At 41.8% G+C, this 22,958-nt stretch overlaps 1 protein-coding gene across 1 annotated transcript; it reads right to left on the bottom strand.

Moving 5' to 3' along the window:
- Positions 1-171: 171 nt before the first annotated feature.
- On the bottom strand, positions 172-22,065 carry rif1 (replication timing regulatory factor 1). The gene is made up of 35 exons (XM_076156351.1): positions 21,903-22,065; positions 21,161-21,296; positions 20,973-21,051; positions 20,798-20,894; positions 20,552-20,682; positions 20,325-20,419; positions 19,910-20,099; positions 19,161-19,253; positions 17,631-17,769; positions 17,366-17,517; positions 16,483-16,567; positions 14,474-14,650; positions 13,737-13,847; positions 13,158-13,220; positions 12,246-12,349; positions 11,688-11,774; positions 11,524-11,597; positions 10,821-11,001; positions 10,357-10,464; positions 10,092-10,241; positions 9,579-9,678; positions 9,086-9,381; positions 8,549-8,751; positions 8,145-8,238; positions 7,932-8,060; positions 7,306-7,445; positions 7,102-7,191; positions 6,963-7,017; positions 3,555-6,836; positions 3,291-3,416; positions 2,302-2,388; positions 2,097-2,209; positions 1,815-1,965; positions 1,351-1,477; positions 172-1,240 (listed from the first exon to the last, which is right to left on the bottom strand). Exons 2-35 carry the CDS (start codon positions 21,274-21,276, stop codon positions 993-995), a joined length of 7,473 nt encoding a protein of 2,490 aa, XP_076012466.1. The 5' UTR covers positions 21,277-21,296; positions 21,903-22,065; the 3' UTR covers positions 172-992.
- Between the last annotated feature and the right edge of the window lie 893 nt (positions 22,066-22,958).

The following is a 22,958-nucleotide window of genomic DNA, read 5'->3' as shown; positions in this document are numbered from 1 at the left end:
TTGTGGTGATTTGCGCGATATAAAGTTGAAGTGAATGGCTGTTTTAATACATTTCCCCTAAATTTCATGGCAAAAAGTATTTTTTTGTTTTAAAGAGTCATGCTAGTACAATATAGTAGTCCAAATCAATCAAGGTTTTCGAAAAATAATTTAAAAAAAAGACAGAACAGCTTTCAAGTCTCATCTCTTTATTCTTCCATTAAAAACAAATTCTGCAACAATAAAGTAAACAAAACAAATAATCATGACACTCGCAGATGGACAGCAGCTGGTTTGATGATCGCGGAGGGACCAACAAATCTTGATTTCATCCATTCAGGGAAGAGGCAGGGCTTGGATACAATGACCAGGCTTCATTACCAAGTCGGAATTTTATTGAAATATTTAAAAACACAAATGGACACTAAAGTGCAGCCTGCCTGAGATCCAACATTACATAACAAATCCGTAAGGCAAACTTTAAAAAAGTCCCAAAATATACAAGATTCACTGCATCACTTTGACAATTCAGAGGATGCAAGTTGAAGAACATTGGCAAAAAATTATAAACTACCGTAATAAAGAAATGCTAAAATCTAAAAGAACGTGGATGTATGAGAATATAAACAGTCTAAAATCAGGCACAATTCATGGGGAATGGCGTGACAAATGACTAGATATAGAAAGGTCAGAGTATAGGCTGAAGGTTATGTCTCCAGATACACTTGTAATCCTAAACTCCTAATTTTCTTTCTAAAGTTTACATAGAAATGTTGTCATCAATTCTTACATAAACCATAAAATGTTTCCCTTTTCACATTTGAGAAAAAACAATAAAAGCACAAACTTTAACTAGATAATTGAATAATGCAAAAATGAAAGCACATCCGAGTTAAAATTATAAATTACTGCTTTGTTAAAGTAATTTCTTAATGCCAACGTGCATTAAAACAAACCCGAGTCTTTCAATGCGCTTCTATGGCCGTCTGATCCAGCAGAAAATACAGTCAACTTCAAGGTTTGTCCTCTGCTTGGCAGAGGCGTGACTGCAGGTTAGCCACCACAAGCCTCATCACGCCTCCCAATTGCTCGTGCAGCTTAACCAGCTGCTGTGGTGAGCAGCGGCTCAGTTCAAGTGGGGTCATCCTGGATGCCAGGGCTTCAAATTCCAACAAGAGCCCCCCATCGGCTGTCTGACACCTGGCCGTGTCCTTTTCCATCCTCCCTTCGGCCTGTCCTGGTTCATCCACCAGCTCTGTGGCTGCATACAAAACAATGGGATTTATGTCAAAAACGTTAGAAGGATTCACACGTTTCTACCTTTCCACCAACGTCCAAGACGATGGTTATATAGAAATCATTAACACATACCGAGTGGTTCCCCTAAGGATTTATCAACTTCATCCTGGTTTTTAGGAGCGCTAGTGTCCTCCAGTTCTGATGCCATCCTCTCCATTTCATCAAAACTCTTCAACTCATCACCAACTTGTCCTTTATGCTACAAGTAAAAAAAAGAAGTTTGACAGAAGGATTTTGAAGCTGGTCTATAACAAAAATATGTTACTATAATTCATTGGGTTAAAACATGCAATGCCAACAACCACAAAGGTTTCATATGTGTGTAATGTCTTCATGTAGTGCATTTGTAAGGATATAATTCCCTTTTTAATTTAGTGTGTGCATGGCCAAAGTAGTGCAGCCATTTCTTTATATCTTCATGCTGTGTTGTTCACTATTATACATGTTCTGCAATACTTGACATCTAAGGTTTGTATTTTAGAGTGATGAAGGTGCAGGTACAGTTTGCATTTTACCCCTCTTATCTCTTGGTATACCTGTTGTTCATATGTTTTCAGTGCCTTCTTGACATTGAAGATCTTTGGGGAGCGAATGGGCAGAGACTTGATTTCACCAGGAGGAAGCGAGCTGAGGTCACCCACTGTTTTAATGTTCCTGGCTCGCACAAGCTGGCCCAAACCACGAGACCTGGACAATGGACAAAAACAGAAGAAATCTGTAAGGGGGCACACTTTTTTTCCCAGCCCTATGTATACAGTATGAACATCCAGAGAGAGAGAGAGAAAGATGCAGCTTTCTTTCATTAATGCTGTGCTCACCAGACGTTGGAGATCTGAGGCAGCACAGCTTCCACAGGTGTTGTGCAGCCGACCAACGAGGGATAGATGCAATCTTTAGGGACAGGGCATGACGCTCGGCTCATTTCTGATATCTGAGAAAGAAGAAGCGGGGATCAAAGTTGCATTACCGCAAACTACATAAAAACTAAAGAACGATTTATCTAGCATTATCTCTGATCCATACCAAGCATTTCTTTGAGCTTTTGGAGCCCACGGTGTGTAAACTCCGAGGACTTAGGAACAGCAAACTCTTTGTTGGAGTGGTAACATGCTAAAACACAAAACAGAGGGTGGTTATCTGTCAAATCATCTATTTCATTTGTATGGTAAAATGTCAAAGCAGGTCAAAGAGCAATCTCGGGAGTATTATAGACATTTGACTATTCATCAAAAAGCCTCAACTGAGTCTCAACTCCTGTGGTGAAAGGTGACAGCATTGATCCTAGTTTGGTAGACAAGACAAAAAATCCAATACTGATCATATTGGATCAACGATAATGTGTAGTACTGAAAAGAGTTCAGCTGGAACCTCAAAATGTAATATGGGTAAGAGTTAGGGGTGGGGTGACGCGTCGACGTAAACCGAGTACCCGCCTACGTAAATACGGGCGTCATAATGATGTAAGATGGCTGCGCCAGGTGGAACCGGAGAACAAGCTGCATTGAAAAAAAGTCGCCAGCGGTCTAAAGTGAAAGCATCGCGGAGCGCGTTGTCAAGGCGGCAGCACTTTGTGTCCACGCCCACCAAGCACGATACACTAGGACAGGGGTGGCGAACAAGCAGCTCGCTGAAGTGCGGCTCGCGAGCGCAACGCATACTGACCTGAGTTTTGTTGTTGACTGCAGATTGCGCTCAATCACGTTCACTTGAATAGAATAAGCAATATGTTGGATTGTGAAACGGAGATTATGAGTCAAAAGGTGGCTATTTGTGGAATCATGCATGGCAAAATCTTTGTTACATTTGTTTGTTTACAAGAGAAGATGATTGAAGAAAATATTGAAATATTAATGAGATAAATTGGATATTTATTTTGGGGGCAATAATTGCTATATTAAGTAATAAATATAATCTATAGATTAATCGATTAATCCAAAAAAAATTCTGTAGATTAATCGTTAAAAGAATAATCGTTAGGCGCAGCCCTAGTAAGAGTGTTTATCCTCACTTACCTTTGGCTGAGGAATGCTGGTTTTGGACCTTCTAGGCGAGCTGGTTCTTAGGGCAGGGCTGCGACGATCTATATCATCTGCTAACTCCTGATGCTGGATTGGGTTGGCAAAAGACACACGCCTCGACTGCAAAGTAAATGTGAGATCTTTTAAAACATTGCACATAACTTTAACATTAGAATTGTCATGTGTATACAACCTCAATTTTGTACAGATCTTGTGTATTTGAAACTAATCACGTTTTGCATGCACATCATTACTTGCCTTGAGACAAGGTGAGGGTGTATCCTCCATTAGTGGTCTCTTTTGGCCTTTTTTGAGAATACTGGTAGAGGGAGAAGCTGAAGAAGACCAGGTTCCTCTGGGCCTGGCACTGCTGGGGCTATGGCTAACATCTAGGCCTGTGACTGTCTCCAGGTCCTTCAGTTTAGCTGGAGAAGTCTGAAAAACATCCTTGCTGGTTGATTCAGAAGGATCACACTGAGGACCAACATCTGCCTGCTCATTGACTACATCTCTGCTGGGGTTGTGTAATTGATTTTGTTCCCCGTCCTGACACTCCACATCGCATGTATTGTTCTCTTCTTTGCCGTCCAGTGAAGGTACAATATTTTCATTGTGCTCTTGAGCATCAGACTCCACTCCATTGGTTTTTGGGTCTTGGATCCTTGATTTGCTTTCTTTGATAAAATGTTCCTCCTTTGAAAGTTCATCTATGGCATTTGAACACTGGCTCTGGATTTGTACTGAAGAGGTACAATGAATATCCTCAGCTTCATCCACTTCATTGGGATGTTCTTGACAATCTGAATCTGAATCATTCTTTAGTTCTTTTGTAACCATTTCACCAGTCTGGTCTACTACTTTATCGTTCTTCTCTGAAGACTCTGAGACAAGCAGACTCAGGTTCTGCGCTGTGTCACTAGAGGGCAACATGGTGTTTACAGAGGGGCCACTAGGGTCAGGAAGTAAGGGTACATTACATGGTTCTTTGGGCACACAGTTACATGGGATAGAGTTTTCCACAGAAGATGAAACACACACATCACACAGTGGCTTTTCCTGAATCGTTTCAGCACCAATCTGATCCGATTCAATTGTTTCAGGAGCCTGCAAGACCGCAGTGTCCCTTTCTTGCAAATAAGCATCATCAATGTCCAGCTCTGTTTTAGAGTGCATCTGTCCTTGTTCCGTTTCTCTGACCAATTCACTATTTGCACTTTCAGAATTCCTCAGAGCAGTGGGCTCTGATTCTATAATGGCATCGCTGTCAACCTCCAATAGTGTCTGTTGCTTACTTTGTTCAATAGAGTTACCTGCTACTTCAGATGGTTCTGAAACTGTTATTTCATCAATAAGACTCATCTGTTCTGTTTTTAATGGGCTACCAAAATGTGTACTTTGTACATCTATGGTTTGAGGTGATTGGGAATTATCCTTGCCAATCGCCTCAATAACATTGGATTCTAGCGGCTTTGAGGATTCAACGTTGGAAGATGCTTGAGAGGATCTCCGTCTCGAAAATCTACTTCTTCCTTGGGCGAACTCTGCTGACGGTGCTTTTTCTAATGATTGGGAGCTTTCAATGGTTGAGGTGGGTGTTGACCTCAACTGCTCTTCCTGTACTTTGTTCCGAGTGATCCTGCCTCCAGGTCTGTCCTCTGTTTGACTGAGAGGTGATGGTGTTTCCTGAGAATTACTTCTGAGCGGTCTTGCTGCTAAATCTTTACTTTCACTTCCGTCTTGAGATTCTACTGCCTCAGAAGATGACTTGCTTCTTCTTGATCGACGCCGAAACTGACTGTCAGAAGCTGAAGGTGTGGTAGCTGTCCTCGTCTCTTGACTAAGGTCATCATCTATTACATCTGTTTTGTTGTGTGTTTCTTTGATCAGCTTACCCATATCATTGATTAAGTTGTTTGTTATGGTTCGGGAATCATCTGTTAGAGTGAGTATCTGAGAGTCTTTCTGGCTTGGCTCAGTCTCATCCATTTCATTCTTGGTCTGTTCAAAAAGTGCTTGATCAGTTTGGGGAGTTGTTGCCATCAGAGACTGGCAACTAATTCCAGATGGGCTTGGCCTCTGAGAATTTTTCTGGCTAGGTTCATTCTTGTCACTGATGTCCTGAGCTACTTGCTCAAACCCTGGAGACTGACAAGCATTTTGGGGAGGGGTCAATATCTGAGAATCTATTTGGCTTTGCTCAACCTCATCCTTCGCACAATTTTTCAGTTCTACAAAACTTTGAGCCTGGTCGTCCATTTGAGGAAGCGATACTGTCTGAGACTCTTTCAGGGTTGGCTCCACCATATCCATATTTGTCTCTCCAGGGAGCTTCACCTTTGTTGAATCAAGTAAGTGGTTCATTGTCTTATCTTTTCCTGAAGGCGGTTCTGTGATGTCAGGTAAGGTATTTTGAATATTTTGACTGGATTCATCATTTTCTTTCATAGGGAAACCCTTTTTCTTCCATCTTCCCTCCTTTTCAGGCTGCAGAATTGATTTACTAAGCCGATTACGTTTACCATGCGAGTGTGTCAGTGTGTCAGACTGCGAATCATTTTGGCTGCCCTCTTCTTTTCTGAGGCTTCTCCGCTTCAGTTCAGGTTTCTCTAGCAGCTCCTTTGGACTGCTGTAATGGTTTATCCTCCCTTGACTTTTAGCACGAGAACTGGTTTGACCTGACTCACTCTTGTCCACGTGAACCCTTGTTCTTAACCTGTGTCTTCCAAGATCCTCCTCAGCAGCCTGTTTACTTCTTGTGCAAGGACCATCTTGTAGATGCCTGTCTGAATTTGGTAAATCTCCATGCCGTCTCTTTTTCAAATGCACAACTTTCTCTGCCGGTTCCTTGGGATCATCTCCAGGGAGAAGAGGTTTGCTTCTGCGCCTTCCAGAGCGTCTGGGTTCACTTGATGTGTTCAAGGTCAAAGAGGATGCAGAATCATCCATATTCTCCTGAGATTCCTCTCCCTGCATGTCAGAGGTAGAGTCATTGCCCTCAATGTCAGTCTGAGTGTCTGGGATTACATCTTCATCCTCTGTTTCCTCATTAGGTGTCTCAGTCTGACTCATCTCAGGCTCAATTTTCTTTTCAGAATCCACTCCAGGCAGTTGAGAGGATTCTGAAGCATTGTCCACAGAGCACTGTGTCATTTCCTCTGCCTCAGAAGATGGGAAAACCTGAGGTTCGGTAGTCAAAGCTTTTGTGGGGGTGGTCTTGGTTTTGCGTTCTTGGCTACTAGAAAGCCCTGTGAACACTTTGCTGGGAGTGGCAGGCTTGCCTTCAGCATACTTTTCAAGAGTTAAAAAGGACTGGCGGCGGCTGATGGGTTTCTGGGGAGTTCCTGAGATCAAGTCATTACCCTCCATGTCCACATCTGCATCACTCCTGGTGTCCTCCATCTCCACATCTGACTTGGATAACATCTCTTCCTGCTTGGAATTGACAGTATCTTTTGTCAACGTCTCAGCAGCATTTTCATTGACACAGTTTTGGGTCTTCTTTGTTAAAATTTCTCCATTTTCAATGTCTTCCAGGAGGGCCTGTAAAAAGTCAAATTTGTATTTACTAACCAGGGAATAATTGTCTGCATGATTGCATATAGCAGAAACAGAATTTCCCCTTGGGGATCAATAAAAAGCATTTCTTCTTCTTCAGGACTTCATTACCTTGCCAGGAGCCTCTTTTGTAAGGCCATTCGCTTTTCCAGTTGGCAATTGGTCCCTAGAGGAAAAACGTTATTGACAACATTAATCCCTTCTGGATGCGTCATGGTAATGATTCTGGTAACAGCTGTACAGAACTTACATGGTGTCTTCCTGGCTCTGTGTATATTGGGTGAAAACCGTGGAATCCAAAGAAGCATCAAGGTTGTTGTACATGGCAGGGATGTCAACCCTATGCCAAGTAAACATCAAAGCAGCATGTAAGCAGGGCTGGGGAACCTATTTCCTAGTTTGCCCAAAGAAATGTACAAAGGATCAAATGCTAATTTCCCCCAGTATATCTTACCTTTTAGTCCTTTTGACCTCCTTCTGGTGCTCCGTCAGAACTCTCTCTTTCGTCTCCGGAGGAATGAACACAAAGTCAATGGAGGCCTCTTCCTCTAAAACTTCTCTGCGAGGCTTAGGAGAGGCAAAATCCAACTTTATCTATTGGGGAAAAAAAGGAATACCAGAGAAAAAATCTATTTACAAAACATCTGTAAGCCTTATGGGAGATTCACCTACTTTTTAGTGATTACATTTTTTGGGACAGTCATTGATTATACAATGTGATAATTGGCAAGTCATTGTGGAAAAGAAAAATGGTTCCTTGGTTGTAGGTGTTAAACTGTCATTAAAATGTATTGAAGTGATGACGGTAGATATAGGCTAGCTAACACTGTGACTTATTGTCTTCCCTCGGGAGGTCTACAAAATCTTTTGCATGTACCTTTACAGGAGCATAGGCAAGTTGATGAGGTCCTCGCCCTGCTGTGTGAGATAGAATGTGCTCCAGTGCAACTACCACCCGATATGGTCAGGACATTCCAGGCAAACTCATTTTATTCCCCAACAGTGATCTTGTAATGCAAGTGGTTTTAGATCATAATGAAAGGTGTTGTGAAGCATTGTCTAGTACGATTGTAGACTTACAGAAACTGGTCTGGAGGTGTCCTTCGAGCGTTCATCCTTCTGCTCAACAACTTTGTCCAACAGTGAATCTCTCTTAACCGCCTGTGTAATCTGTATCCCACTGATCACGGTTTCCAGCTGCGAACTCTCCTGTAGAAACAGCAAGACCATATAGAAAGCAGTTAGTACACATAGAATGTATTTAAATTTTGCATTAACTTCAGGGTAACTCACAGAATATTGTTGACTGAGATCTTCAGAAACCCTAAGACCCACAAATCCAGGTAGGATGATGGGAGTATTCTGCTTCACTTGGCTCAGTATGGGTCTGTGTGAGAGACATCACAACACCGATATCGTTGCAGCTTGTAAATTCAGTAATTGGAAAAAAAATAAAAATAAAAAAAAAATAAAATAAAATAAAATGGAAGTTTCTGTTAGAGCAAATGCTGGTTAAAAAAACGAAAAAAAAAACCAAACTGTAATAAGATATTTTTACTAGATTTTTTACTATTTTTACTTTTACCAACTCACTGAACCAGAGGCTTAGACCTATAAGATAAAGACATATGCCTTTGTTTTTCAGGCTCCAAAGCTAAATATGAATTTAAAAAAAACACAATGAAGAGAAAACTCACATGAGGTCATCTGGATAAGTGAGGCTGACTGAGTGGGCAAAGGTGTCATTCCAGAACTGAGTGACCAAAATGCGGTGCTGCTTGCTTTTGTGGGTAAATAGCACGCAAAGGAGAGGCGAAAGGAGTGCCAGGAGTTCATCACTGCATGCTAGAGAAGAGCGTGTTTGCAGGCAGCCCAGGATGTCAGGGAGAAGCTTCTCCAGCTACAAGAGGGAAAGCAAACAATGCCAATGTAACATTCAGGCCCACTTTATTACATACTGTTCAAACAATGCCAGGGCATAAAATATACAGTAGAATGTTGATACCATAAGTAACCAATAAATTACTTTACACAAGGATTAAGATACAGAGTTGAATGTTAAGCTTTTGTGACGTTAAGCCGTATCAACCCCGCCCAACTGCTAGTCCTGGTTTACATCTTACTAACAGATTATATTCTTTATCTTTATCCAAATATGTACCCAAAGAATGAGTCAGTATGATGACGAAATGACTTGAAAACATTATGCACTAATCCTGCAACAGTAGACACACCTTTGTCAGAAGAAGCGAGGAGAACTTTGGGGTCTCATTGGCTCCTTGTTTGTAGAGGAGTGCAAGCGGTTGAATCAGAGATGCTAGAGCCTCTTTGACAGCAGTGCTGAGTGCCAGGTTGGTGAAAAGAGTTGACAGGACGGAGATCAGGGCTAAACCTGTGGCCTCACACGGAGACTCGGTTTCCTCAACAGCTAAATAGACCTCAAGAGAGTCTATCAGCAGGGACTGGAAGGTGGACAGATTCCCCAGGGCTTTGTTCTTCTTGCGCATCCAGTTATGTGGCGTGTGAGGAGCTACAGGAAACAAAAGTTAGCCATTTTACGCGTTTTGCAATGTGATCAGACATTCTTCCTTTCATTAACATGGAGATAATGTACTCTTTAATAAATCCCAGGTAAAAAGGCAACTTGATACAAAAAGTTAAGAAATTGTGACAGAACTTCTCATGAGAATTGTATATAAACAATGAAGGTATGAAAAAGTTCCTTACATTTATGCTTTTGTTGGAACTGAGATTTGAAGGGTGAGAAGTCCACACACTCCACCATGACCTGAAGGATACTGGCAAATGCTTTTAATGTTGAAGGAGCCTGGAAGATTGAACAGCAGTGATAAATCAATTTAGTTTCAGTGGGCAGAGAGGAGCTGAAGTAATCTTGCCAAAAACACCCAGAGAATATATTTTAAACAAGGGTTTCGATGTGAATTAAAATTTTTGACGCATCTAATAATTTATATTGCCATGCCAAAGTGAACTCATAAACTAACCCTATTAAGTTTCAGTCTCTCTTTCTTTGCAACTTTTTCTTGCACGTTTCCTGGAATGCAAGTGACTTGAATATTACACTCAGTCTTATGTATTGTTGCTGCTAAATTGCTAAATGTAGATTGAACTCACTTTTCACTTGAATTTAATACACACTTGCTTTAATTTTTAGTTTAGAGAGATGTGTTATGTTAGTTAACATTTAATTAGATGCAGTCTCTACACACATCTACTCACCATTAGTTCCTCTCTGTCAATTACAACAGCCATCTTTGCACACAGTTCCTCACAGCAGATGTTTTCGTCTGCTGTAACAACAAGCGCTGAGCAGCGGGCAAATACTTTGTAAAGCTTAGACCACGTGGAGAGCATCGACTTCTGGCTCACCTGGAACAAATACAGGCTTCAGGGTCAGTCCATCCTCATTAACCAAAGTGAAAAAAGGAAGACAGAAGCTATGAGATTTCTCCATTGACGGCAAAAGGACAGACAAAAAACAGACCTGCTGTAGTGGCGTCCCACGTAGAAGGTGCGTAATGGGGAAGAACAAGGCAGAGTGCACAGCGCTGAAGTTGTGCTCCAGGGCATCACCTTGGTTGACCTCATTAGACTGTAAAAAGAGATTAAGAAATACACTGTGTGATTGAGGCAGTAGCTCAGTGGGTAGAGCTTCCGCTTGGGAACCGAAGGGGTTCGAGTCCCTGCCGAGGTGCCCTTGAGCAAGGCACCGAACCCTCAATTGCTCCCCCCTCTGCGAAGGGTGGTAATATATAATGTAAGTCGCTTTGGATAAAAGCGTCTGCCAAATGATCGTAATGTAATGTAATGATTGTCCAATTAGTCTTCTGTTGGGATCATGACTGAATAACAATGCAACCTGAGAGGACACATCTCAGAGAGTGAGTGAGATACAGAAAGGCAACGCCACTTACTCATTATGCAAAGAGTGTTTCTTCAGTCACCTACCTGCATGACGGTGTCAATGAGTGGGTTGACGATCACATTCCACATCCTCCACAGCTGCTCTTTGTTATGCAGAGTTCCCGCACTGCGCCTGATGGCCCCAAACACTGCCTCCCCAAATGCCAGAGGTGAGGTAGGACCCGACAGACCACAGCCCACCAGTGTGTGCAGACACTGAAAGAACCTGGAGACATACAACCAACACCATTTCAGATAAACTACTACTATGTAAAAATGTCCTTGAGGGCAATGCCACTTTAAAAAAAAGTGTCTTCTGTAAATAGGAACATACTTGATTGTTTTGCTGTGGACAGGGAATTCTGAACTTCACATGTTTAAGAGATTCATAACTGTGCAAGTGTTTTTATTTTGTGTGACGAAAATTATTATATTATTGCTGTATACAAGAATGTTAGAAAAATGTACTTAATGTACCTAAAAACGTGTTAATTTTTGGGATGACTCTAGTTGCCTGCTCCTCAGCTGTTGGCTCAGGGCTGGGATGCAAATTAAACACAGAATCAAACTTATCAAATGAGGTCTGGATATCCCTGCCTTACATCTTACCCCTAATTCTAGTTGTAAAGATTGGTCTACAATAACATTATAATCTCAACAGGCACAACTCCCTGCAGCACATCTGCCCGTTACTGAACATTATTCTGCCACGGGTCCACGATGAGACAATATCATATCAAAGACCCACCTCTCATCCTTAACATAGGTTGCCAGCATGCTGCTGTCAAAGAAGAGCGTGATCAGGAACAGAGCAGGCGTTCCCTGGTTGAAAGGTAAAGGAAGGATTAATGTCTTTGATGGAAGCATTTCTATCCATATGAATATGCATTCTGTAGCTGAAGAGTCACTCACATTTAGTACATCCATCTTGCCCACTTGGTAGGAAGCAGAACCAAGAACTCGGGTAGGAATGCCTTTCACGGTGGTCTCAATAAGACCCTGCAGTGACACAAATATTGCAAGGCATTTATCATAGCAATGACGCACAGCTTAAAGCAATTTTGGTATGTCAGGGTTAGCTCAAAGCAGTCAGCAAAAATGACTGGAAATTCTGCTGCTGTGGCAAATTATTCATGAATAAGATGTTTTCATCAGAACTAAAGGTTTTTAACTGCATGCTCAATGTGATGTTAGATGCTTTCTTTAGTAAAATATTCAACAAAACCTTTAAAAATTTGATTTGTTGAAAATACCGCAACTCATCCTGTGTGCAAACTATATGGATGCAGTATTCTGAGCTCCATACTCGTAGGGCAGTGATATTTTGGCTTGCTCAGAAGTGCTTCAAGAAGTTTTAGAACCACTATACTAAAGAATGAGATTAAACCATGGGTGTGGGTTAAGTACAAAAGATGAGGCAGAGTACATTGGCTTTACAGTAGATTAGTTATTTTTCCAGCTCGGGCTTACCAGTACTTTATCTGCAGACAGAGTTTCTGAGATGACAATGCTCTGCAGAGCCTGAAGCATGAGCGTCAGTGCTTCACAGCCATGACAATCTTTCTTAGTGCCCACTGGAAGACAAGACACGGAATTCAAAAGTTAGCAGAGCTGCAAACACAAACTAGAAAGACTTTTCTTGAAGAGAATGGGCTGCGACCCATTCACACTTGACCTGTTAGAAACGACCAAGCGTCAAGATAGCTTATTCAGCATGTGTGAAAAAGGTTTTTGAGTGACAGGAGAACTTTCTAAATGTAGGCACGTATTATTGTCCAAACAGGCCAGAAGGTAAAGAGAATAATTCCTACATTTCTGTGTGTGTGGATTGTGTCAAGTTAAAATCAGCTGAATCCGGAGTGCGGATAACACGTGCATTTTGTTTTACCCTTGTTCAATGTTGATGGAATGAATTTTAAGATTTCAGATGTACGATTTGCTTGAAAGTTGGTAATGTGTATGATAACAGAGAAGTAGGTCATCATTGGGGACAAGCCCCTCAGAGCTTTTTCTTGTCACAGCAGTCAAGACTGTCAAGCCTTTAACCGCTCCAACTTAAACTGATAATGATGTGAGTGGGCCAGGTAGGAGACAAGGCGGACATCTCACCAATCCTTGTCCAGACTGACAGCCCAGACCCAGTCGTTGTGTTCTATGTGGAGCCACTGGGTAGGACCCACAGCTTTCAGAGCCCACCTCACTTTGTAGCACCCACAATAGACGATCAACTGGTACCATGTCTGAACATACTGTATGGCTTTTTCATACACCGATATTGCATTTTCAGCTTCAAGACTTGAAAGCAGAGTAAAAACAATTGCTTATCCAAAAACTGTGTTTTATGTTTGTGGTGTTACTGATTCAAACACTTAAAGCACTTACCAGACTCTATTGTTGAGCCGACAAAACTGACAAGACTCATCCATATGAGAGCCAAAAGGGAATCTGTGGGAAGGACAGAGGGAAGAGAATCATGGGTTACTTCAGTTAAATTTGACATGTTTTGCCATGTGAAAGGCCTGTACTCAACAGTCAAAACGTTGTGTTGTTTTGAGCTTTTCCAATATCCATTTGCTGCTAATCAGCTCCTAATTTGGGTACCAACTACCACAAACTCTGATAATCATTATGCTCACAGTGAGTGGTGCTATTGGACGACTGCATTGTATTGAAAGCCGTTTTTAATATTTCAGTTAACCATTCATATACATAAGTGGGGAAAGCACATTATAAATCCTACTGTGGTATTGAAAACTATTGGATCCTTTATACAGTATGTAACTGGTGCATCAATGAAAGTTGCCATTGAATGTACACACTGAGCTGAATTGTTAATGTCATTAACATGGTTTGCTTAAAATTTGCATGCTGACACAGCATATGCAGATGTATACACAACAAAGAGCAAGAAACTAATTAACTGCTGTGATTCCATCAAGTCATGTGAGCTGTAAAGTTTACCTGGAGCGTCTTTGCCAAAGGCAATGAAGCCATCTTTAATGTTCAAGATGAGAACAGGAGCATGCTTGATGAATGAAGAGGTGCCAGAAAGGCAAGGGTGGGTCAAGGGCTCTGCAAGAAAAGAAAACCTTGCTATCATGGGAAAATCCTCTGAACTCCTTGAACGAAATTTACACAGAACAGTGTATACTAAATTGTACATAAACATTTCACATGAATGCAGACATGTCTTACCCACACACTACATATCCAAAGTTGGGAATCAAAATCTCAAAAGTACAAAGTATCATCAGTAAGCAGACAGGAAGAAACTGGGGAAAACTGGGGGGGGTCAATTAGAAAGTACAAGAGGGTTATTGATCATTCTGTGTATAGAGCGAATGCTTGCAAAAACTAAATATAATTTCCCTGGAAAATAGTGTTCAACCTCTGGACAGTTCAAATACAGAAAAGCAATATACCAATAGAAAAGATCAACATCAACCGTTTGCAAATTGTGTTTGTGTGTGTGTGTGTGTGTGTGTGTGTGTGTGTGTGTGTGTGTGTGTGTGTGTGTGTGTGTGTGTGTGTGTGTGTGTGTGTGTGTGTGTGTGTGTGTGTGTGTGTGTGTGTGTGTGTGTGTGTGTGTGTGTGTGTGTGTGTGTGTGTGTGTGTGTGTGTGTGTGTGTGTGTGTGTGTGTGTGTGTGAGACAAATAAGCATCGTGAATTTACATACGGGCAGCACCGTGACACTCACCGAGACTCAGAACTAGTTTAGTCTTTGCAGCTGTGGCAACAATCTCCGGCCCCAAAAAATAGTGGAGCAACATCTCAAGACCCAGCAGCTGAATGGAGAGGAAGGACGAGTCAGCTTGGACACTGGAGTTCAGGCTCATACGAGTAGTGATGGCTGGACTGTTCAAGACTGTGGTGCCTGTAGGAGAAAAAGCAGACCAAATCCTAATTAATAATCCAAATATGCCAATTTCACCTTGTGAAATGGACCACAGAGGGGATTGATTAGGTGTCACGATATGTGCATGCAAAAATTCAATGAAATAAGAACCCATCCTCCACATATACAGTGGAGGAAATAAATATTTGATGCTTTGCAGATTTTCTAAGTTTGCCCACTTATAAAGAAATAAACGGTCTGTAATTTTAATGCTAGGTTTATTTTAAGAGCGAGAGACAGAATGTCAAAAAACTAATCCAGAAAATCACATCATATAAGTATTTGATCCCCTACCAAAACATGACTTAGTACTTGGTTGAGAAACCCTTGTTGGCAAGCACAGAGGTCAGACGTTTCTTGTAGTTGGTTACCAGGTTTGCGAACATCTCAGGAGGGATTTTGGTCCACTCCTCTTTGTAGATCCTCTCCAAATCCTTAAGGTTTTGAGGCTATCGCTTGGCAACTCGAAGCTTCAGCTCCCTCCACAGATTTTCTATGGGATGAAGGTCGGGAGGCTGGCAAGGCCACTCCATGACCATAATGCGCTTCTTCTTTAGCCACTCCTTTGTTGCCTTGGCCGTATGTTTCGTCATTGTCGTGCTGGAAGACCCATCCACGACCCATTTTCAGTGTCCTGGCTGAGGTTGTCGCCCAAGATATCAAGGTACATCCCCATCCATCCTTCCCCTCGATGTGGTGAAGTCGTCCTGTCCCCTTAGTAGAGAAACACCCCCAAAGCACAACGTTTCCACCTCCATGCTTGATGGTGGGGATAGTGTTCTTGGGGTTTTAGTCAGCATTTCTCTTCCTCCAAACACAGCAAGTCGGGTTGATGCCAAAAAGCTTGATTTTGGTCCAATCTGACCACATCACCTTCTCCCAAGCCTCTTCTGAATCATTCAGGTGTTCATTGGCAAACTTCAGACGGGCCTGTACATGTGCCTTCTTGAGCGGGAGGACCTTGCGGACGCTGCAGGATTTTCATCCATTACGGCGCAGTGTATTACCAATGGTTTTCCTACAGACTGCGGTCGCAGCTGCCTTGAGATCAGGAACAAGTTCCTGTAGTGTAGTTCTGGGCTGATCCCTCACCGTTTTCATGATCATCGATACCCCACGAGGCGAGATCTTGCGTGTAGCCCCAGACCGAGGGTGATTGATGATAATTTTGTGTTTCTTCCATTTTCAAATAATCGCACCAACAGTTGTCTCCTCACCAAGCTGCTTTGCCGATGGTCTTGTATATTCCGGTCTTGTAGCCCATTCCAGCCTTGTGCAGGTCTACAATTTTGTCCCTGACATCCTTAGACAGCTCTTAGGTCTTACCCTTGGTGTAGAGGTTAAAATCTGATTGATTGATTCTGTGGACAGGTGTCTTTATACAGGTAACAAGTTGAGTACTTTCTTAAAGCGAGAGGACTAATCTAACCCGTCTGTGAGAGCCAGAATTCTTGCTGGTTGGTAGGGGATCAATTACTTATTTCCCTCACTCAAATGCAAATCAATGTATAACTTTTATATGTGGTTTTTTTGGATATTCTGTCTCTCACTGTTACATTAACCTACCATTAAAATTAAAGACCGTTCATTTCTTTGTTAGTGGGCAAACTTAGAAAATCTGCATGGGATCAAATAATTATTTCCTCCACTGCATACTACACAGGGGTGGCAGGTCCATACAATATACATAGCCATAGCAAATTGTGGTAGTGCAAACGGGCAGTGTTAGGTATAGTGATAGGATGAGCTTAGTAAAACATTTGTTTTGGTGATATCATCCGTCAATGTACAAAAAGTTAAGTAGACTGCACCACTTTGAGTTGCCCCTCTAGAAGGTGTAGCTGGAAGAGCTGAGATGTCTGACCCAAATGTGCACTGGAGCAAAGGCAGAGAGACCTGAAAAGAAAAAAAATTGTTCACTAAAATTAGAAATCTTTCCTTCTGTACAACCGAGTAAAAAACAGCAGTTTTGGAACAGTGCCCAACTACAACTACATGTGTGATGAAAACTTAACATGTCTTGTAATAAACAATACTCTGTATACATACAAGATTGAATATGAATATGAGTCAAACTTCATATGATCAACTTAAGCCAATGAAACTGGATCTATGTCACAATTGAGAGCTGCATGAAATGGAGCTGAGGTCATGAAGACTGGCTGCAGCAGATGTGGGATATATATATATAAACGTACATGTATGTGTGGATGCAAAAGCTACCAGTAGCAGGGCCCTCCCGGGGAGCAACAACTGTATGTGTGTGTGAAATGCTTAAAAGAGGGTTCACGCAGGCGTGACTGCAGCTAGGCAACGGAGCAGAGAATAGTCAGAACAAAAGAGTCATTGAGCAGACCATAGCTGTGCATACGCAGCTAAATGTAGCAAGATAAATGCAGCAAGTTTACCACCGTCAGAATACAGAATAACAGGAGATGACGGCCAGGGAAGAAAATGGAGAGCCCTGTGGAAAAACACTAGAGAAGAAGAGGCGGGTTTCTGCGTTGCCAAGGGGCTCAGGACTGACTGGCGGTAACTCCGCGCTCATTGAGAGCCCTCAGCTGAGTGAAAATATACTTTGTTCCGTCAGCAATAAATCTGCTTTAAAGCTAAGTAAAGAGTCTCCTGTCTTCACTTGGAATCCACAAACGCAATAAAGATCAAAAATGTAGTTGACAGGTACTTCTGTCTGACCTGTTCAAAATTGGATGCTAGGTTGGGTCCCAGGCGAACAGCGAGGTACCACCAGACCTCCACTTTGGTGAGCAGCAGGGCCTCTGTCCGTACATGGATGGATGTGAGAGGCTGCATCAGTAACTTCAGTCGCTTGCCATTGCACAGGATTTCTTCAAAGAGATACAGATAAATAAATTAAAAGGCAGCCAAGCTAACCACAAATAGGTCTAGTTGAAATACAATATCAATGTCAGAGCCAGGGATCAGTCAGTTAGTAATGCACCTGGTTTAACAGCAAAGTTGTCTATGAGGCTCTTCCAGGCAATGAAAGCAATCTTCTTGATGGTAGGAGAGGAGCTACGGAAACCAAGCTCCTCCAGATGCAGCAGGGAGTTGATGAAGGGGCCTCCTTTGTGGAGTAGCTGTGTTGAAAGTACAGAGGTTGTTACGATATGTTCACACTTAATGCATCTGTTATTTTTGGCCAATTTGAACAGCTGGGAACAATGACAGTAGAAAACTTAGATGTCATTTGTGATCATTGGTGCGCGGTTTGATATTTGCGCTGCGGGCCGGATAGGCAATTCCATGAGTCAGTACATGTTTTATTATTGTACTTGTTTGCAATTAGTGATAGTCATTTCCTTCCACAGCTTTCAGATGTCATGGCTATTGTCATGGCAAAAGAAAAATCACATTTCTCCTCTGACAGAAGGCATGCGACTTTGCTGTGAATGTTTTGTGACCATTTGATAGCTGTATCTAGTAACTATGTAACATGAACCGGTCACCAGGTTCTTATACAATTTTTAATGGTGTCAGCATAGCATTGTCACTGTAAACTGACTGAACATTCATCCCATCGATCTCAAGAATGTAATATTCATTTAGTCGAAGCACAATGTGAACGCCACAAGCAGATCTTACATGACTTCATGATGTCCTGGATTAAACTCTAAACTTTACTGATAGACTGCCACCACGCAGATAAATTGAGGTTGTATTACTTGCTACGTCATCATTAAGAGCCTTTCCTTCTTTTGGCTCAGAATCATTGATTTTCTTTTTCAGAATGTTTTTGTGCTTGAAGTGCATGAAGTGACTGAAGCTGCATCAGTAGCACTAAATAGGAATATACTGATGAATAGGCTGTTGATATATCGCTTCACACACTACCATGGTGTAAAGCATGTAGTAGACCATCAGCACGCCCCGCCCCTCCCTGCTTGATGTTATGATCCTTGTCTGATTTCACGTGAATTGGTCGAACAGCACAACATCAGTTCAAATGTCCAGTCTTCTCCGTATTCATGGCACAGAGAAGACCATCCTATTATTCTGTATTTAGTTACCAGAAAAAATAGAAACGGCTCTCCGACGTGAACCGGCTCCCTTCGTTCACCTAAAGGCGGCAGTTTGTTTACTAACAACACATTGCGCCCTGCTAGCAGCTGGAAAGTCCAATGAAAAGTTGCTGTGGACTTTGGTGAAGTGGCGCTCCAGAGATGCGTTCGCACCGCAAATGGGACAGGCACACACTTGTCATTCACATTCTTAAATTTTTTAAAATCCCGAATGACAATAGTATATTTTTTTGCCTTTTATCGGGACTACTTTCCGATTTCATCTAGCCTGCCAACATCGCCAAATGTTACGGTGTCACGTAACCAAACATGACAGCAGCGTCATTTGTTGGACTGACAGCTGATGCATAAACCAGGGACTATGCTTGACACAATCTGTCCTGCTCTTTATGCATTAATACATACAACAAGCCAGAATATGAAGATTCGGTAGATTAAGTTCAACTTACCTTCCCTAGAAGTTTAACAAATAAGGGCCAGAGCTTCAGGACATTTGTTTCATTCTTTGACATGAATAGCTTTTGCAGTTCTGGAATGAGTTTCTGTAAAGACAAAGACAAAGTCAACAGAATCTCAGAATCTAGTTTACACTATCCACTTCCTTTTTCCAAACAGTTGTTTGAAGACAATGAAAAATAAAGAATTCTTCAGTAGGGAAGTATCGAGCTTGGGGAATACGCTGAATTGTAATTGGACGTCACACTGGCAATTGCTCCACAGAGTGATTTGTTTGAAGTGAGAATGCAACCAACTCAATGAAACGGACACAACTCACTGGCTGTACTGCAAGGACGTTTATGATCTTGTTATTTGAAATGTTGGGATCTAATAATTTGAAAAGTCAAAAATGTAAGAGTGGCAAAACATTTAAGCCCTTATCTCTAAATACGCCTGGGGCAGATAGAACCTTATAATGTGAAAGACGCGATTGGTCTCCTTGATGCAGCATTTCTCAAATAATATCGCATCAAAATTGAAATCAGAAAAAGTTGAGGGTTTTTTGTGGGGGCAAAGAACACATCTTTTTCTAGGATAAGGGGTCAAGTTACTGGACAATTGTGACCAATCCCAAAACAGTTTGTAAGCGTGACGTGTTTACAAATCTTGGACAAGCGGTAACTGTTACGGTCTGAACAAATCAATTCAAGGACAGTTTGCAAACAGACACACGCAATGCACACCAACACAAGGTACTCACTGAAGACATTATTGGTTCAATGACAGCGGCCACCTCCGGTTGTTTTTCAAGGAGGAGCGGCAAGCCCATCTCCACGGCTGCTGCTGCCCGCAAACGGACCTTGGAGGCAGAGTGGACCACCAGAGGGATAACAAGCCTGGCCCACCGTACCACCCCATGCCCCATCTGGGTTGGTACTTGCTCCAACATCCTAAAATAACAACAATAATCACAATCATTAATAAAATACGTGAACATGAAGAAGTAGATACTAGAGACAAAATTATTATTTTTTGTTAAAAGTAACAAAACCAAATAAAAAAATCATTGTGGTCCTTCTGTTTTATGAAATCAAAATTAAATGTTAGAAAGTTGAAAGAAGAGAGACTGAATGACAATATTCACTCACAAATACAGTATAATAGCAGTTATTTACCTTATGATAACATTCAAAGCCTCGTGTTCCATTACAACAGACTGGATGTCCTTTCTGCTCCACACACTCTCCAGAGCAGTCAAAATAGAAGACGCCTGGGAGGGATAAGAGCCACAGCGCCATGTATGAAAAGTTCAAAACCTGTGATCTCTGACCATTTGACCTCAACCCCTTATTATTCATACTGTCCCAAATGTAGGCTTCCATTGACATGTACAGATGCTCACTTTTTTGCCAACCACATTGGTAGGGAAGTTCTGCTTGGAGATGACCCATAACGCTCGGGTACTTGTGTTCTTGTCGGTCGCATTCACCACCACGGAGCAAAGTGTTGATAGTATGTTGAACACAATATCCTCTGGGGGGAAGGCAGGAAGATCAGCATTGTTTTATTAATTAAAAGGCAGAGTAGGATCAAGTTGATGAAATGTAATCGCAGTAACATGTATTCAAATAATATGAAAAACGTGTACCTGGGACTTTAGAGACCACCTGGGAGTGGTACACACAAAACCCCAAGGCTTGGAGGGCAGCTTGGCTTAGCTCTGCATTTGGACTGGGGATGTGGGTCTAGAATGAACAATTAGAAATGAAAGATGTAAATGGACCTTTAAGTCTGTATGTATTTCTGAGGTTTACAACACTCACCAAGAGGGTTTGACCCAGACGAGAAAAGTGCATCTGAACTTCAGGGAGAAACTGGCGGCCCTCCTCTCCACTGAGGCGACTGCAAAGGCAGAGGAAAACAGTCATTTCCTTTAAATTCCAAGAGCAAGCTAGACGGCTGCAGAAGACGCATCCAGATCGTTCTGGAGAGAAACAATCAGGGTACCTACTTGGCAATTGTGAGGCAGGCATCTGTCTGCTCAGACTGTCCGGATGCACTGTCCTCCAACGTCTCCAACAAAGAGAGGAACCCAGAGCTGCTCAAAGTCCCTGTCGTCTCCACCATTCTTCTCACCTATTCCAAACCTTGAGAAATTACACAGAATGAGGACCAGAGTTATCAAAGGGTGAAATAAATTGAAACTGCAGCACAGAGAAGAGGTAGTGACCAATGCAGCTTTGTGCACAAGTCAACACTAACATCTTTATAACTTAATGCAGAATGTCTAGACTATAGCTGTAAATCCAGGTAGCATTTGACCTCAAATTAGTGACAGATATGCGTCTGTAAATGTCAGTGTAGGGGATTACGAACATATAGGAAGTGGATGTATGGGCATATCTGAGCGGCAATATGTATTAAGGTTAACTAGCATTGCAGAGTAACAACAGTTCTAAAGGAGCCAAAAGAAGCCCATAGGTTTCAAACCTGTAAACACGGAATGACTATACGGGAGGAAAACCGCTATATGCTCAGAGCCCTACCAGAGACCATGCTGGGAAGCCTGCTAATCTAAAAGCTCTCACAAACTACGACCAGCAAACTGTATACCCAGTTCCTACGGACACAACTTGATATTTGCTAAGCAGGGGTTGCATTTAACTCGCTATACTCGTCACATAAACTGACCTATCGCACAAACACTTGCGTGATTGACAAACAAACAAAAGCGTCAATCGCCAACTTCTCACCTCGATGTTTTGGGCGACGTACAAGGAACAAATGCGACGCAGCAACACCACGAAAAGCAGCACATTCACTGTCCACTTTCAAAACGGTTGGAATCCAAACGCCATATATATATGCATATACAGGCACAACTGGAGGGTTGCGTCGCGAGATTACTGGCGCCAAACTAGCACGCTGACGTGCAAAATTACCTCTGACCCCATTACGTCACACAGGACCGCCTCTTTTGCCTTATAAAGCGCAACGTCGCCTCTTATTCTTATTCTTATTCGTAGTAGTAGTAGTAGTAATAATAATAATAACAATAACAATAACAATAATAATAATAATAATAATAATAATAATAATAATAATAATAATAATAATAACACTAGTACGACTACTACTAATTATAATAATACCTTTGCCAGTTCAGGGGCCTGTACTGTGAGGAACGATGAAGGGGTAAGGCAGCTTTGTTGAAGAATATTTTAACCATACTGTAAATACATAAAGACAGTGTTAATGTGAGCTTTATTATGTGCTTTGCTGTATATTTCATGCTGTCGGTATTGCAACTAAAACAATAATGATGCCATAATGCTAAGTCTAAGGTATTGATCCCAGGTGATATCAAATCAACAAGATACAGTAATGAACATATGCAACATGTACAACATGTATGCAGATGAAGCCAAATCAAATCCAGCTATATTCAAAGTGCATTTGACACGAATGGCTCAGAACACTTTACATAGAATAATAATATATAAATAAAATAGGACAATACCAGCACTCAAGCTCCTCTAACTACTAACTAACTAACAAGGCTGCATTAAAAAAATGTGTTGATAAGCAGCATTGTGATACCGACTAAGCCTGATTGCGCAGTTTCGGTTTTGTCAAGCCAGTTTAAGCAAGCAAGGCTGAGGTCTGTTGAGCTTCTTTTCCATTCAATAGTATATTAATGAGGACAGTGTCAGGTGACATTAAACTGTACATGCAGTTAAACATAAAGTGAATCTTCTTCTCCCCAACCACGGAGAGGGAAGGGAAACAATGATAGCAACAAAAGGTGA

Source organism: Genypterus blacodes, unplaced genomic scaffold (assembly GCF_046128005.1).
Source record: "Genypterus blacodes isolate CSIRO-AG114 ecotype Tasmania unplaced genomic scaffold, CSIRO-AGI_Gbla_v1 ptg000008l_1, whole genome shotgun sequence".
In the NCBI taxonomy this organism is placed as follows: Eukaryota; Metazoa; Chordata; class Actinopteri; order Ophidiiformes; family Ophidiidae; genus Genypterus; species Genypterus blacodes.
This window is presented reverse-complemented; position numbering and strand designations above follow the sequence as displayed.